This window comes from Vulpes lagopus, chromosome 10 (assembly GCF_018345385.1).
Source record: "Vulpes lagopus strain Blue_001 chromosome 10, ASM1834538v1, whole genome shotgun sequence".
Classification (NCBI taxonomy): Eukaryota; Metazoa; Chordata; class Mammalia; order Carnivora; family Canidae; genus Vulpes; species Vulpes lagopus.
Window position 1 is genome coordinate 94,172,347 of NC_054833.1, and position 12,126 is coordinate 94,184,472.

Below are 12,126 nucleotides of genomic sequence, written 5' to 3' on the forward strand. Positions count from 1 at the left end.
GCGAGGAGGAAGCCAGCCCCTGCCTTGTGGCTACCACCTTCCCCAGCCGATGCTACCACTTTTACATGTTGGGAGCTTAGGGGGTGAGCACAGGATGGTGACATCGTGGGATGTCAAAACTTCTGGATGCAGGAGGAAGAGACTGTAGATCTGGGGATGGCGGTGGCAGGGGAGGCTCCCCAGTGCCCTGTGGGGAGCTGCCAGTGGGGTCATCTCTACAGACTTGGCCATGCTCTTGTCATAAACCAGTGTTTGCCGGACATTAGTTATTATCCAATGTCCATGATTTTTGCAATCCAGCCGCACAAGTGCTCATATATTATTTTTAAATCAACATTTTACAGAGGAAAGCTATCCCCACCATCAGTGGAAAGAACATATCAGGGGACTGAGAACACAAAAGCAAAAGCATTGACAGTGAAATGAAAGATCAGCCGAGCCCCCGAAACCCTCCCATGACTATGGCGGATTGGGACACACAAGGACACATGACACCAATCACCAAAAGGGGCTGATGCTCCCTCCTCCCCAAGTTCATATGTCGAAGCCCTGACTCCCAATATGACTGTATTTGGAGACGAGACCTCTAAGGGGTTAGTTAATTAAGGTTAAATGGGGTCATACAGGTGAGGCCCTTGATCCAGTAGGACTAGGGACGTACAAACAGAGCACAGGGGGGGAATCCCTGGGTGGCTCAGTGGTTTGGCACCTGCCTTTGGCCCAGGGCGCCATCCTGGAGTCCCGGGATCAAGTCCCTCATCGGGCTCTCGGCATGGAGCCTGCTTCTCCCTCCTCCTGTGTCTCTGCCTCTCTCTCTCTCTCTCTCTCTGTGTCTATCATAAATAATAAATAAGTAAATAAATCTTTAAAAAAACAAACAAACAGGGCACAGGACTCAGGGAGAAGGTGGCCCTGAGCAAGCAAGGACAGATACCTTGGGAGAAACCGACCCTGCTGCCACCTTGATCTTGGATTTCAGCCTCCTAAACTGGGAGATAATAAATCTGTGTTGTGTAAACCACCAAGTCTATGGTGCTTTGTTCGGGACCCTGGAGCAGCCTCTAGCTGGCACCTACAGTATGCTCTCGGGGACCAGCAGCATGCTGGTCACTAGGAGTTCATGAGAACTCCTCAGGCCCCAGCCTAGAGCTGCAGGACCAGAATCTGTATTCTTTTTGTCTTTTTTTTTTTTTTTTTAGGAGAAAGATAGTGTGTGAGTGGGGGAGGGGCAGAGGGAGAGGGAGAGAGAGAATCTCAAGCAGACTCCATGCCCAGCACAGAGCCTGATGCAAGGCTCGATCTCACAACCCTGAGATCATGACCTGAGCCGAAATCAAAAGTCAGACACTCAGCTGACAGAGCCACCCAGGTGCCCTCAGAATCTGCATTTTTGATGAGCCCCCCCACCCCACCCCATCTACACGAAGTTTGCACACTTTCTGTGACATCGCTTCGTTTCTTCCCACTTATCAGGTGGAGGTTTCCCTGAGGCTCCAGAAAATACTGCAGCCTTCAGCATCTCCCTGCCTACATGCGACACACTTAGTAGAAGTGGTGTTGACAAGAGCCAAGAGCCTTCGAGGAGGTTTTTAAACATTTCACAAACTGTTCAAATTTGTCCAGAAGAGATACGTCACAGAAACACTTTAGAAATCAAACCAGTTTTATTGAAACAACAGCAACGTGGCCCCCGTTCATGCAAAGCACACACACACAAAATTTACAATAAACTTTTGTACATAGGAAGTAGTAAAATACATCATTTTTCATAGAAAAAAGCACACATGTAAGCTGCGGGCTGAGTGAGCCTACAGACAATATAAAAACTCAGAACATGATAGGGCAAAAATCTGAAGGAAATGAGAACTTTTTATTTTGGAGGCAGGAGACCCAGCAACACTGTTGGCCTGATTTGTCATCTTTCTGTGGGTTCCGTGCCAATGGCACGGTGGGTCTCGTTAACACGCAAAGTGAGAGGTGGCCTCTGATTATAGGGGCTTAGACTTTGCTGCCTTGTTTCCATTCTCGGAAGACAAACGGTTCCAGTTTCAAAATGTTTGTGAGTACAGAAAGGAGAGCAAGTTCCGGTTCTGGGTGAGGATTGCCCATCCCATATCCCATTGGGCCGGCCGGTTACCGAGGCATTTGCCAGTCGGGGAAATCAACTTTAAAATAGTGGATGGGGTCCACCAGCACCAGATGTTTCAGATTCTCCCTTGGGTAGGATGCTTCCATGGCAAACCCATGGGAAGAGCCCCTGGACTGTCTCAAATTCTAAAAACCCAACCCTGTAGTCTCAACAAAGCCACAGGCCACAGAAGGTTGGTGGCAGAGCAAAGTCTGATGGAGAGTCCAGCAGCACAACACCTAGAATCCAGAAGTTTCCCAGTACTCAGATCTTTGGCTATAACTAGACACATAACTGTCAGGCCAACCAAATTCTTATGCTCTGACATTTGGGGTCAAATTGTCAAAACCTACAAATTACTAAGAGCCCACAGTGCACGAAGGAAAAACAGCTCTGCTAGTTTCAGCTCTGTTGGGCTACGAGTTGCACTGCTTATAGCACCTCCCCAAAGGTGGAGGAGGGAAGCTGTTTACCTCCAGCATGTGCACGAAGTAGGGGTGCTCTCAACAACACACCAGCTTACTCCCCCTGGTAGACTTCCTTGTCCAGATCATCTTAGTTTTGCTTCGTTTGTTTTTTTTTTTTTTTTTAAAAAAACTGCCTGCTAGTTCCTTTGCCTTTGCAATATTTTGATGAAGAATGAACTTAAAATTTAAAACTGGCGTTCACAGAAGTGATAGATTGGCCAGCCTGCTGGTGGAGGGTGGAATTTTACCTTCTGCAAAGCAATGCTATTTACAAAAAGGTATTTTATTTCACTGTGGGTTTTGGTCTGGGCTTATGAAGAACTTTTGTAAAGTGGAAGCCAGAGAGCACCGCACTCCTCAGAGCCCGAGGAGCATTTGGCAAGGGCTGTTCCACAAAAACAGGAAGAGAAATCTTTCTAGAGTGTTACCGTCTCTTGCTATTACACCGCAGGATGGTTTCATAACCACAAACTGTTCCTCTTACCAGAGCTGCTAACCTGGGCGAGGAATGTACCAAGGAATCCATTCCTCCCACTGCTAAAAACTAGGTCATCAGATGGATCGGGGAATCTGCATATTTAATTGTCACTTTTTAAAAGCAGCAACAAAACAGCCCTCCTTTGGCTGTTCTTAGACACCTCAGTGGAACCAACTGATACTAAGTTTAAAAAAAAAAAAAAAGTGGGCTGCCAACAGAACCACTTGCAAAGCGAAGACCCTGGTGGGGAACGTGATGCACAAACCAGTCTGGGCTGGGCCAGGAGCCACACGGGTGGGGGGCAAAGAAAGGATCCTGGTTCATTTGTCCTCAATGAGACCAAAGGTCACGGAAGCAAATAGACGGGCCACGTGGACAAAGGGAAGGACAAAGACATGGTAAATCTCGGCGTTACCGTGGAACTCTAAATAAACCAGCACTGCTGTCTACAGATCCAGCCTGCGGGAGGCGGGGTGCCGGCAGGGACAGGTGCCAGGGCAGGGCCCCGGCCTCACCTCCCCAGCCCCCTGGTTCCAGCCCATTTGTCTGACCAGCAAACATTAACCCCATTTTATTCCACTGGTAGGGACAGATTGTGTTTTCAAAGTTTTTAAATAGCCACCTTCTATTCCATTCTTGAAACTCGCCCTTCGGGTGTTCATTATGCCTCCTCCCGCCCCTGCGTGCCTCCCTGCATGAGCTCCACATCTGCCAGCTCCGGGGGCCTGGAACCCTCTCCCACCCACGGAGGAGCACTGGGGAGGAGCACCTTGGTGACCATCTGTGCAGAGCGGGCGCGCCGATGGGGACCCCCGGGCCTCAGCAGGACCAGTCACCAGCTGTCCAGCCAGGCCCCCAAGGACGCTGCTTCTCCGTGTGGTTTGAGACAAAGGCACAAAGGGTGTGACACTGAACGCCATTCAAAGGAAGTTTCCTGCCTCTCTATATCCCCAGCCCACCCCCCTCCCAAATGACAAAATAATAATAAAAAGCAAAACCCTGAAGCCCTCTTGAAGACGCACGCCCCCTTCTCCCAGGCGCTGGAAATTCACTGCCTGACGGCAAAGATCCGGAAGGCCTTTCCGTCTCGAGGGGTCCTCAGGCTGAAAAAGAAGGCAGAGGGCGTATTACTGAAGGATCTGGAGGGCCTCCTACAGAGACTAGCTCGGGGAAGGGAGAGCCGGGCGCCCCCGTGCCCCAGGTGGGGAACTGTGGCCGAGGGCCACCTCCCCGCAGCTGCTGCAAACACAGCTGCTGCGTGCGCCCAGGAACAGCTGGCAGATCCCATTCTCCTCCCGGGGCCTGGGTCTGAATCTGGGTCAGGCAGGGCGGGGAGCTCTGGTCTTGAACTCTGGGACCCCCAGCCCCGATCTGTCTGAACTGAGCGCCCCTCCGAGGCCTACGAGCCTTCCGCCTGGTGTGGGCTGCCACCTGCGAGCTCCTCCGGTGGCCATGTGGCGGGCTGGCAGGACGGCACCGTGACAGCGACGACCGCACTGCACCGCTACTAAAACAGAGCGGCCCCCTCGGCTCGACGCTGCGAAGCGCTCTCTTCCCGCCCTTTCACCTTCCTCGGGGGGCGGGTGCCCTTAGTGGCCTTGTTTGGCAGGTGAGAAAACAGAAACAGTAGAAAGCAAGGACTTCCCCAAGGTCACACAGCTAGTAACAGCCACTCTCAGGGCAGCAGTTAAATCCTTTAGCTAGCAAAAGATTTTTTTAAAAAACAAAAACAAAAACAAAAAAACCTCCCAGGTCTACTGATGGGGCGCCTGGGTGGTTCCGTTGGTTGAGCGGTCATGATCTCAGGGCCGTCTCGGGGCTCCATGCTCAGCAGGCAGTCTGCTTGAGATTTTTTTTTTCTCTCTCTGTCCCTCCTCCACCAGCGTGTTAATTAATATAAATTATTTATGTTAATTATTATAAATTATAATTTATAATTATATTTATTTGTGTTAATTATTATAAATTATGTTAATTAATATAAATAAATTAATTAGAACAAAGCAAAACCCAGCTCTACTGGGGTATAACATGCCATGAAATTCACCCTAAGTATATACAATCCAGTGATTTTTTTTTTTTAGTGATTTTATAGGGTTGTGCAACCACGACCACTTTTGGATCATCATAATCACCCCCAAAAGATCGTCTGCGTCCAGTTTTAATCAGTTCCCCTCCCACAGACCCCGGCAACTCCTGTCCGTACAGATGTGGACATCTCACGTAAACGGAATCATGCCATACCCGGCCGTGTGCACCTGGCTCCTTTTCGCCCGGCAGGAGGTGTGTGAGGCTCATCCCTCAATGTGGTAGCGTGATCTGTACTTGACTCCCTTTTGTGACTGAATAATATTCCATCACAGGGATAGGCCACATTTTCTTTATCCATTCCCCAGTTGATGGGTATGTAGATTCTTTCCACTTCCGGCTACTATGAGAAATGCTGCTGTGAATGTGTGTGGACATGTGCTTGTACGGACACATTTTTCTTTTGAATACAGATCGAGGAGTGGCACTGCTGAGTCCATACGTTAAATGTATGTTTGCCTTTTTAAAAAGCTGCCAAACTATTTCCCGAGGCAGCTGCCCCATTTTGCCTCCCTGCCAGGAGCACGCGAGGGGCTTGCAGGGGTTCCACATTCTTGTTGGCCCTTGTGTGTCACACAGCTTGTGGTGGGCTGCTGTTCACAAAGAGGCCCCCGTGCTTTATATTCAGCGGCACAATATTCTATTATATTAAAGGATTCCAATGACAGCCAACCAGATCCCTATTAATGGAGATTTAGTAGCTCATAATATTTTGCTCTTGCAAACAACGCCAAGGAGTGCTAGCTTGTCCCTGGGACTTTCTACACAAGTCTGAGAGCACCTGCAGATAAGCTCCGAGGAGGGGAATTGGGCATCCCAGGACCAACCTGGACAGCTTGCTAAACTGCCCTCTGTGATGGCTCCACCAATGGACAAGTCCTATCAACACTTGAGGCAGCCGGTCCAGCCCATGAGCTCGCCAGCACAGCGTGGCATCCAGCTTTTGGTGCTCAGCCATTCAAAAGTAGGGCATGGCATCCAAACAGAGTTTTAACTTGCATTTTGCTCATTATGAATGAATCTGAACATAAGATTAACAGCCCAGCCAGGACTGAAGCCTGATTTCCAGCAGAGTCTCCCCTCCAGCTGAAAGGGACCCAGACTGGAAACCACCAGACCAGACAGATGGCCATCGCCCTCTCAGACTGCTTGGTAAGGACAGCAGTCCTCAGGAAGCAGGGGATCCGGTGATTCCTGGGGATCTTCTCCCTCCCTCATGGCAGCTCCGAGCTCTTGGCTACCCTGGGACTGAACTTTTGAAACACATATCAGATGGGAACATTTGGCGAGATGGGGCTGTGAGGGAGAGCCAGGAGTCCAGACAGAGCAGAACTCCGGCCTCCCTGCCAGCAGCTCCCCACCAGACTGTGGACAGAGAGGGTGGCCGAGCTGGGGCTGGGGTTACCCCAGCTGCCCTGCTGGTTTCTGGAAAGCTCAGGTTCCAGGGCCCCCCTCGGGACTTTGGGTTGCAAGATTTCCCCGGATTTTCTGCCCAAATGAACAGTCTGGGAGAACCACCCGGAGCCTCAAGGCTCTCAGTTATCCCTCATGGTGGGCAAGCCACGCTGGTAAAAATACCAAGGTCTGTGCCTCTGACTTACTTCTGTAAAAATCTATAGATGAGGCCGTGGTTTCTCCCCCGACACAGGGCCCTAAACAACCCAGGGACAAGAGGGCCATTCAGGCTGTTGTCCAGACAAGTGCCCCGAGGTACCTAGACGTCTTGCCTGGATCTACCAAGCATCCCCAGTGAGCAAGCCATCCACCTCGGAGGCAAGAGCAGGCCCTGCTGACTGGGACCTGATGTATCACATCAGACCAGAGTGCTGACGCCGCCGAGGGTGTCAATGTGACAAGTGTCAGGCTCATCCACTGTCTCAGGCAAAGAATTCCTGCAGGTCTGGGCCACTCAGGAAAGCCTTCCAGGTGGGTCCCCATTTGTTTGTGCCTCAAACACTGACCGAGCCCCAGTCCTGCTAAGTCAGCGGCTGTGTATTTGAGGAAGAGTGGGTGTGATTGATTCAATGTAAACTGGCCTCCCTGCCCCCTAGACCTAAACCTCACCCTCCTATCCCGATTCTCTCCTTGGATTAGTTGTAACTCCCATATGTAGGAGGAGGGAGTGTCAATTGGCACAGCATTTCCGGGCAATTTTCATAAAAGGTATTGAACGATTTTAGTAAAGGGTTTAAACCATTTTCATAAAATGTATCAAAAAAACCCCTCAGTGAGTTCTGAATAAATTTCTGAACTCAGCAATTTGCCATTCAGCCGGTGTGCAGCTGAGCACCAGGTGCCAGGCACGGGGTTGGGGACATGGGGTTAGCAGGACTAGGGAGGTTCCTGCTTTCATGGACCTGAGACTGGGGGTGGGAGATAACAGCAAATTACCTGTAAGAGATCATCTCAGACAGTGACAGGCCCTGGGAGATGGGATCAGAGCAGGGCAGAGGTGAGGGATGCGGGGTATGGGACCGAGCATGGTGAGGAGGCAGCAGCTGAATGACAAGGGGGCCCCTGTCACAGGAATACATGGCAGCTGCAGGGGTGGGGGGGGGCGGTTTCAGAGTCAGGTGACAACAGGTGCAAAGGCCCCTGGTCTCAGTGTGTCCCTGGAATGGAGAGGCCAGTGTGTGAAGGGTAGTGAGGAGGAACAATGCAATGAGAGGCTGGAGGGACAGGCAAGGGCTGCATCAGCTGTGACCTTGGGTGGTAAGGGGAGCAGCTTTCATTCTTGCCACCATGGAAGCCACTGGGGGCAGGCCTAACCCAGAGCAAGAAGTGCTGCCCTGCTGACAGAGAGAGAGAGAGAGAGAGAGAGAGAGAGGAGTTCTGGTGACTAATCTGCCAAAAGGAAGTTATCTTAAGACACTGTTGGGAAAGTACACGGGCTTGTGCAAAGATGTTCTCTGCCGTGTTGTTTATCACAGAAAAGAGAAAGGAAACAGCGTGGATGTCTGTCAAGCAGTGGTCTGTCCACACAAGGGAATAGTGTGCAGCCACTGACACGATGGCGTGGCTACCTGGGACGTGGCTTGGGAGAACATTCACAAGCTGCTGCTGATTGAAAAAAGACAGTTAACCTAACAATACAGGGAGTCTGACCCCTCTAGGTTAAAACAAAAACAAGCAATAAGGTGTTTGTGAGCAGAAAAAAATTTGGAAGGAAACACACCAGCATGTTTGCACTGGTCATTTCTGGGTGTGGGATGTTCAGTGGTAGCCATCTCTTAAAATTATTTTGACGTTTCTTAAAATTAAGGTTTTTAATCCCTTAAAATTAATTTCTCAGAATCATTTTAAAATTAAAATGATTTCTTGAGGTTTCGCTCATTTTAAAAATAAAAAAGGAAGGAAGGAAAGGAGGGGGGAAGGGAGGGAGGAAGAGAAAGGCCACACAGAAGTCCCTTGCAGAGCTGGGGAGCACCACCAGTGTGGCCAGGAAGCCTGCGGTGTTGGGGGTGGGGCTCTAGCTGACTCGGGGCACACAGAGCGCTCATCTGTTTGGGCCGAGCTGTGACAAGGGAGCTCTAGGAAATGTCCAGGGTCTGCAGTCTCCGGGGGTCACAACTCAGCCCTGGTGAGGGGTTTGCAGCCTTGTGCTGATCGCTTACCCTGCCCCTTGGTGGGAACACACCTCTGGGGGCCAGCAGCTCTGGCCACCTGTACTGCCCGCCGGATGCCACCTAGGTCATTGCATAATCTCACCCCGTGTGTCCCTCTCGGCCACCCCACAAGACCTCTAAGGTTCTTGCCGCTTACAGAAAAGGAACTGAGGTTCTGAGAGATGATGCAATTTGTCCCAAATCGAATACTGGTTCTGGGCGCAGCCAGGATGGGGACCCCGGTGTCTCGAGGCCCCCAACCATTATGCTGGGCAGTCGGGCTGTGGCGCGCCACATCTGAGGACGACATCAGCCCAGCCAGGTCCCAGTGGGAGGGGGAGGCTGCAGGCCCGAGAGGAGCTGCAAACATCCCACTGCATCCTAGGGCTGCAGGCGAGGATCACTCAGGGAGGGACCAGTGGGCATGTGGCGCCACATGACACAAGCTGCATGACAGCACAGCAGGCAATTCCGGGCGCGGGGCGGCCTGTCCTGGGAGGGACCGCGGGCTTACCCACCAGTTGACAGCTCGCTCCACAGAGTCACGGAACCCAGCGTCAAAAGGGCAGTAGGAAAGGAACACAGGACTGCCCTTCTGGCTTTTTAAGTGTGTGATTTCTTTTTTATGATTAAGAAATATCATTTCTAGGGACGCCGGGGGGCTCAGGACGTGACCCCACAGGGAGCCTGCTTCTCCCTCTGCCTGTGTCTGTCTCTCTGTGTTTCTCATGAATAAATACATAAAAATCTTTAAAGAAATATCATTTCTATGTACACATGTGCATGTAATATGTACATATGCATGTGTGTGTATACATTGGTATGTTGTGTATGTATTTTGTTTGTTTTGAGGATTCGAACCCTATTCTCCCAAAGTCTCATCCATTTACTGATCTTTCAGAGAATACGAGAATCAGACAGATGCGGCTTCAGAGCTTACTGCAGGACTTTGGTTAGTCCATTTCTGAGCCCGCTCCCACATCTGTTCGTGGAAGCATCCACTCCTTAGGGGCAGTGGGAAGAGGGTGGGAGCTCGTTCCCGTCAAGCCCGCGGTCAGTGCGGGCATCCAGCAGGAGCTCCAGGACGCTGAGAGGCAAACATCGTCCTTCCTATGTGGTTTAAACCCTGTGCTCCCCTCGAGGAGAGGACAGTGTGCCTGGCACGTGGCGGGTACACACACAGGGATGAACGCACTACCCCACAGAAGCCCAAACCCCATCAAAACCCTTCCCCTATTTCATGAAATATAAAAGTATTCTTTAGGGGTAAGAGTCTAGAACAGTGTAACATGATCTCCGTTTTGATTTTTATGCGTGTTGTATGTGCACCGGGGGGGAAAGGCCTAGAAAGCTATAAATGACCAATTAACAGAGGTTAACAGGGCAGCTGTGGGCGACTCTTATTTTCTCCCTAGACTTAGTATTTAAATAGTAAGTTTGTATTTCTTTTCTAATAAATACTTTTAAAGATAGAAACAAGTGTACCCTAGCTCTGTAGGCTCAGTGGCCACTCCTGGGCAGGGCCTGTCCCCAGGCTCAGGGACCTATCTATGGTGGGAGTCATGTGTGCTGGTGAAGGGCATGGGTGCTGGGGCAGGCAGCCTGGGTTCAAGTCTCGGCTCTGTGGCTTGTCGGCTGGGTGACTTTGAACAAGTCACTTAACCTCTCTGTGCTTCCCTCTCCTTATTGATAAAGTGGGGATAACTGGGGTCCCCCACCTCCTGGGGCTGCTGGGGGAATGAGATGAGCTACAGCATGTATAGATCCTAGAGGACGGGAAGGGGGAAACCCACCCCTTTGCACAGCAGAGGGAACCTGACACCCAGCCTTGGTCCAGCTGGCTTGAGGGAGGGTGCAGAGCACATGATATCTGGAAACAACAACCATTAAGTCTCTATTTCTCAGAGTTTCTGTATGCATTAAGTGGTTTTCAGACACCCAACCCTACGAGTCCCGACAGTCACACTGGCTTCTGAGCACTTGAAATGGGGCTCACCCAAACATGTGCTGCATGTGTGCCATACACACTAAATCTCCAAGGTCTTATTTATTAAAAAAATATTTATCAATAATTTCCTATTAATACATGTTAAAATGATGACACTTTTGGTACACTGGATTAAATCAAATAAATCCTAAAATTTCCCTTCTGTTTCTTTTTTTACTGTGTCCACTAGAAACTATGTGGCTCAAGTGTGTCCTGGATGTATCCCAGGAGGACAGTGCCTGGCACAGAGGCTGCCCCACAAATGCTACCTGAATAGTCCACTTTTGGATGGAAGTCCATCCACATAGATACCATCGACCTCTGTATATGGCTTGTATTTGCTAAAACAAAGTGACCAAGAATGCTATCTGTCATCATTGGTCTATTTCCCAATATCCTTGTGAAATCAGTTAAAAAAAAATTAGTCCTGGTCTAGGACAAATTCCTAAACCAATATTCATCCAGATGTCCAGCTTCTTTACGAGAATACACAGGGAAACACCAGTCCCAATGTCAAAAGCTCTTCCTGACACCTTTCCTTTCCTCTGCTATCCTTTGCAGGCATGTGTGTGAGATAGAAGATTCCAGTCCTCTCACAGTGTCCCAGTTCTGCACACTCATTTTTCAAAACTCTCAGGAAATCCTCTTCTAGAAAAAGACCACTGCTAAACCAAAGCTGCTTTGTAGCAGCTTTTGGCCCATGTGCTGAGAATTCTATTCAGGAGGCTCTTGTTTGTGTGATTGAAGGATTCCCTAAATTTGGAATGAAGTTTGCTGCGAATGGGTCCCAGAGTGTCCAGCATCCACAACTCCCTTGGGACCGACTGTGACCTACTCTAGGATACCGGCAGAGGTTGGAGAGAAAGGCCCCACCAGCCCCAGGCTTCGTTCCCACAGTCCCTAATGGGAACAGGCTCCGGGGAGATTTCTCAGTTCTGGTCTCTGTGCAGAGGGCTGCCAAGATCCCATCTGAACAAGGGGTGGGTAGCGCATGGCTGGAGCCATGTCACCAAGGAGGAGCCTCCAGATAGTGAGGTGGGGCCCTGCTTGACATGCTCAGCTGCCTGCACCTCCCTCCCTAACAGTGATGCCTGGGACCCCACAGCTGCAGGGCTTATTTGTCTCATCATCTGTACCCCCACTGGATGACACACCCCATATGGGCAGAGGGTAGGCTACATTTTCCCTGCTGGATCCCAGTGCCTGGGACATCGTGTGGGCTTGCCAAGTATATGATCCCTGATAGTGGGTGCACATTGGTAGGACAGATACAAGGATAAAAGAGGGGGTTCCTGCAAGGTGCTTTCCCCCTCGTCCTGAAAGACAATCCATACAGACTGTTTCTCATGCACAAGTCGCTTGGCCCTGTGTGT

The 12,126-nt window shown here is 50.4% G+C and overlaps 1 protein-coding gene across 2 annotated transcripts in view; it reads right to left on the reverse strand.

Moving 5' to 3' along the window:
* Nucleotides 1-1,645: 1,645 nt before the first annotated feature.
* Nucleotides 1,646-12,126, reverse strand: part of CRISPLD2 (cysteine rich secretory protein LCCL domain containing 2) — a 64,418-nt gene continuing 53,937 nt past the window's right edge. For both annotated transcript variants that reach the window (XM_041771681.1, XM_041771682.1), the window contains one exon: nt 1,646-4,176. In XM_041771681.1, coding sequence (XP_041627615.1) covers nt 4,122-4,176 — 55 coding nt within the window. In that variant the 3' untranslated portion in view covers nt 1,646-4,121. The remainder of the gene's footprint in view (nt 4,177-12,126) is intronic.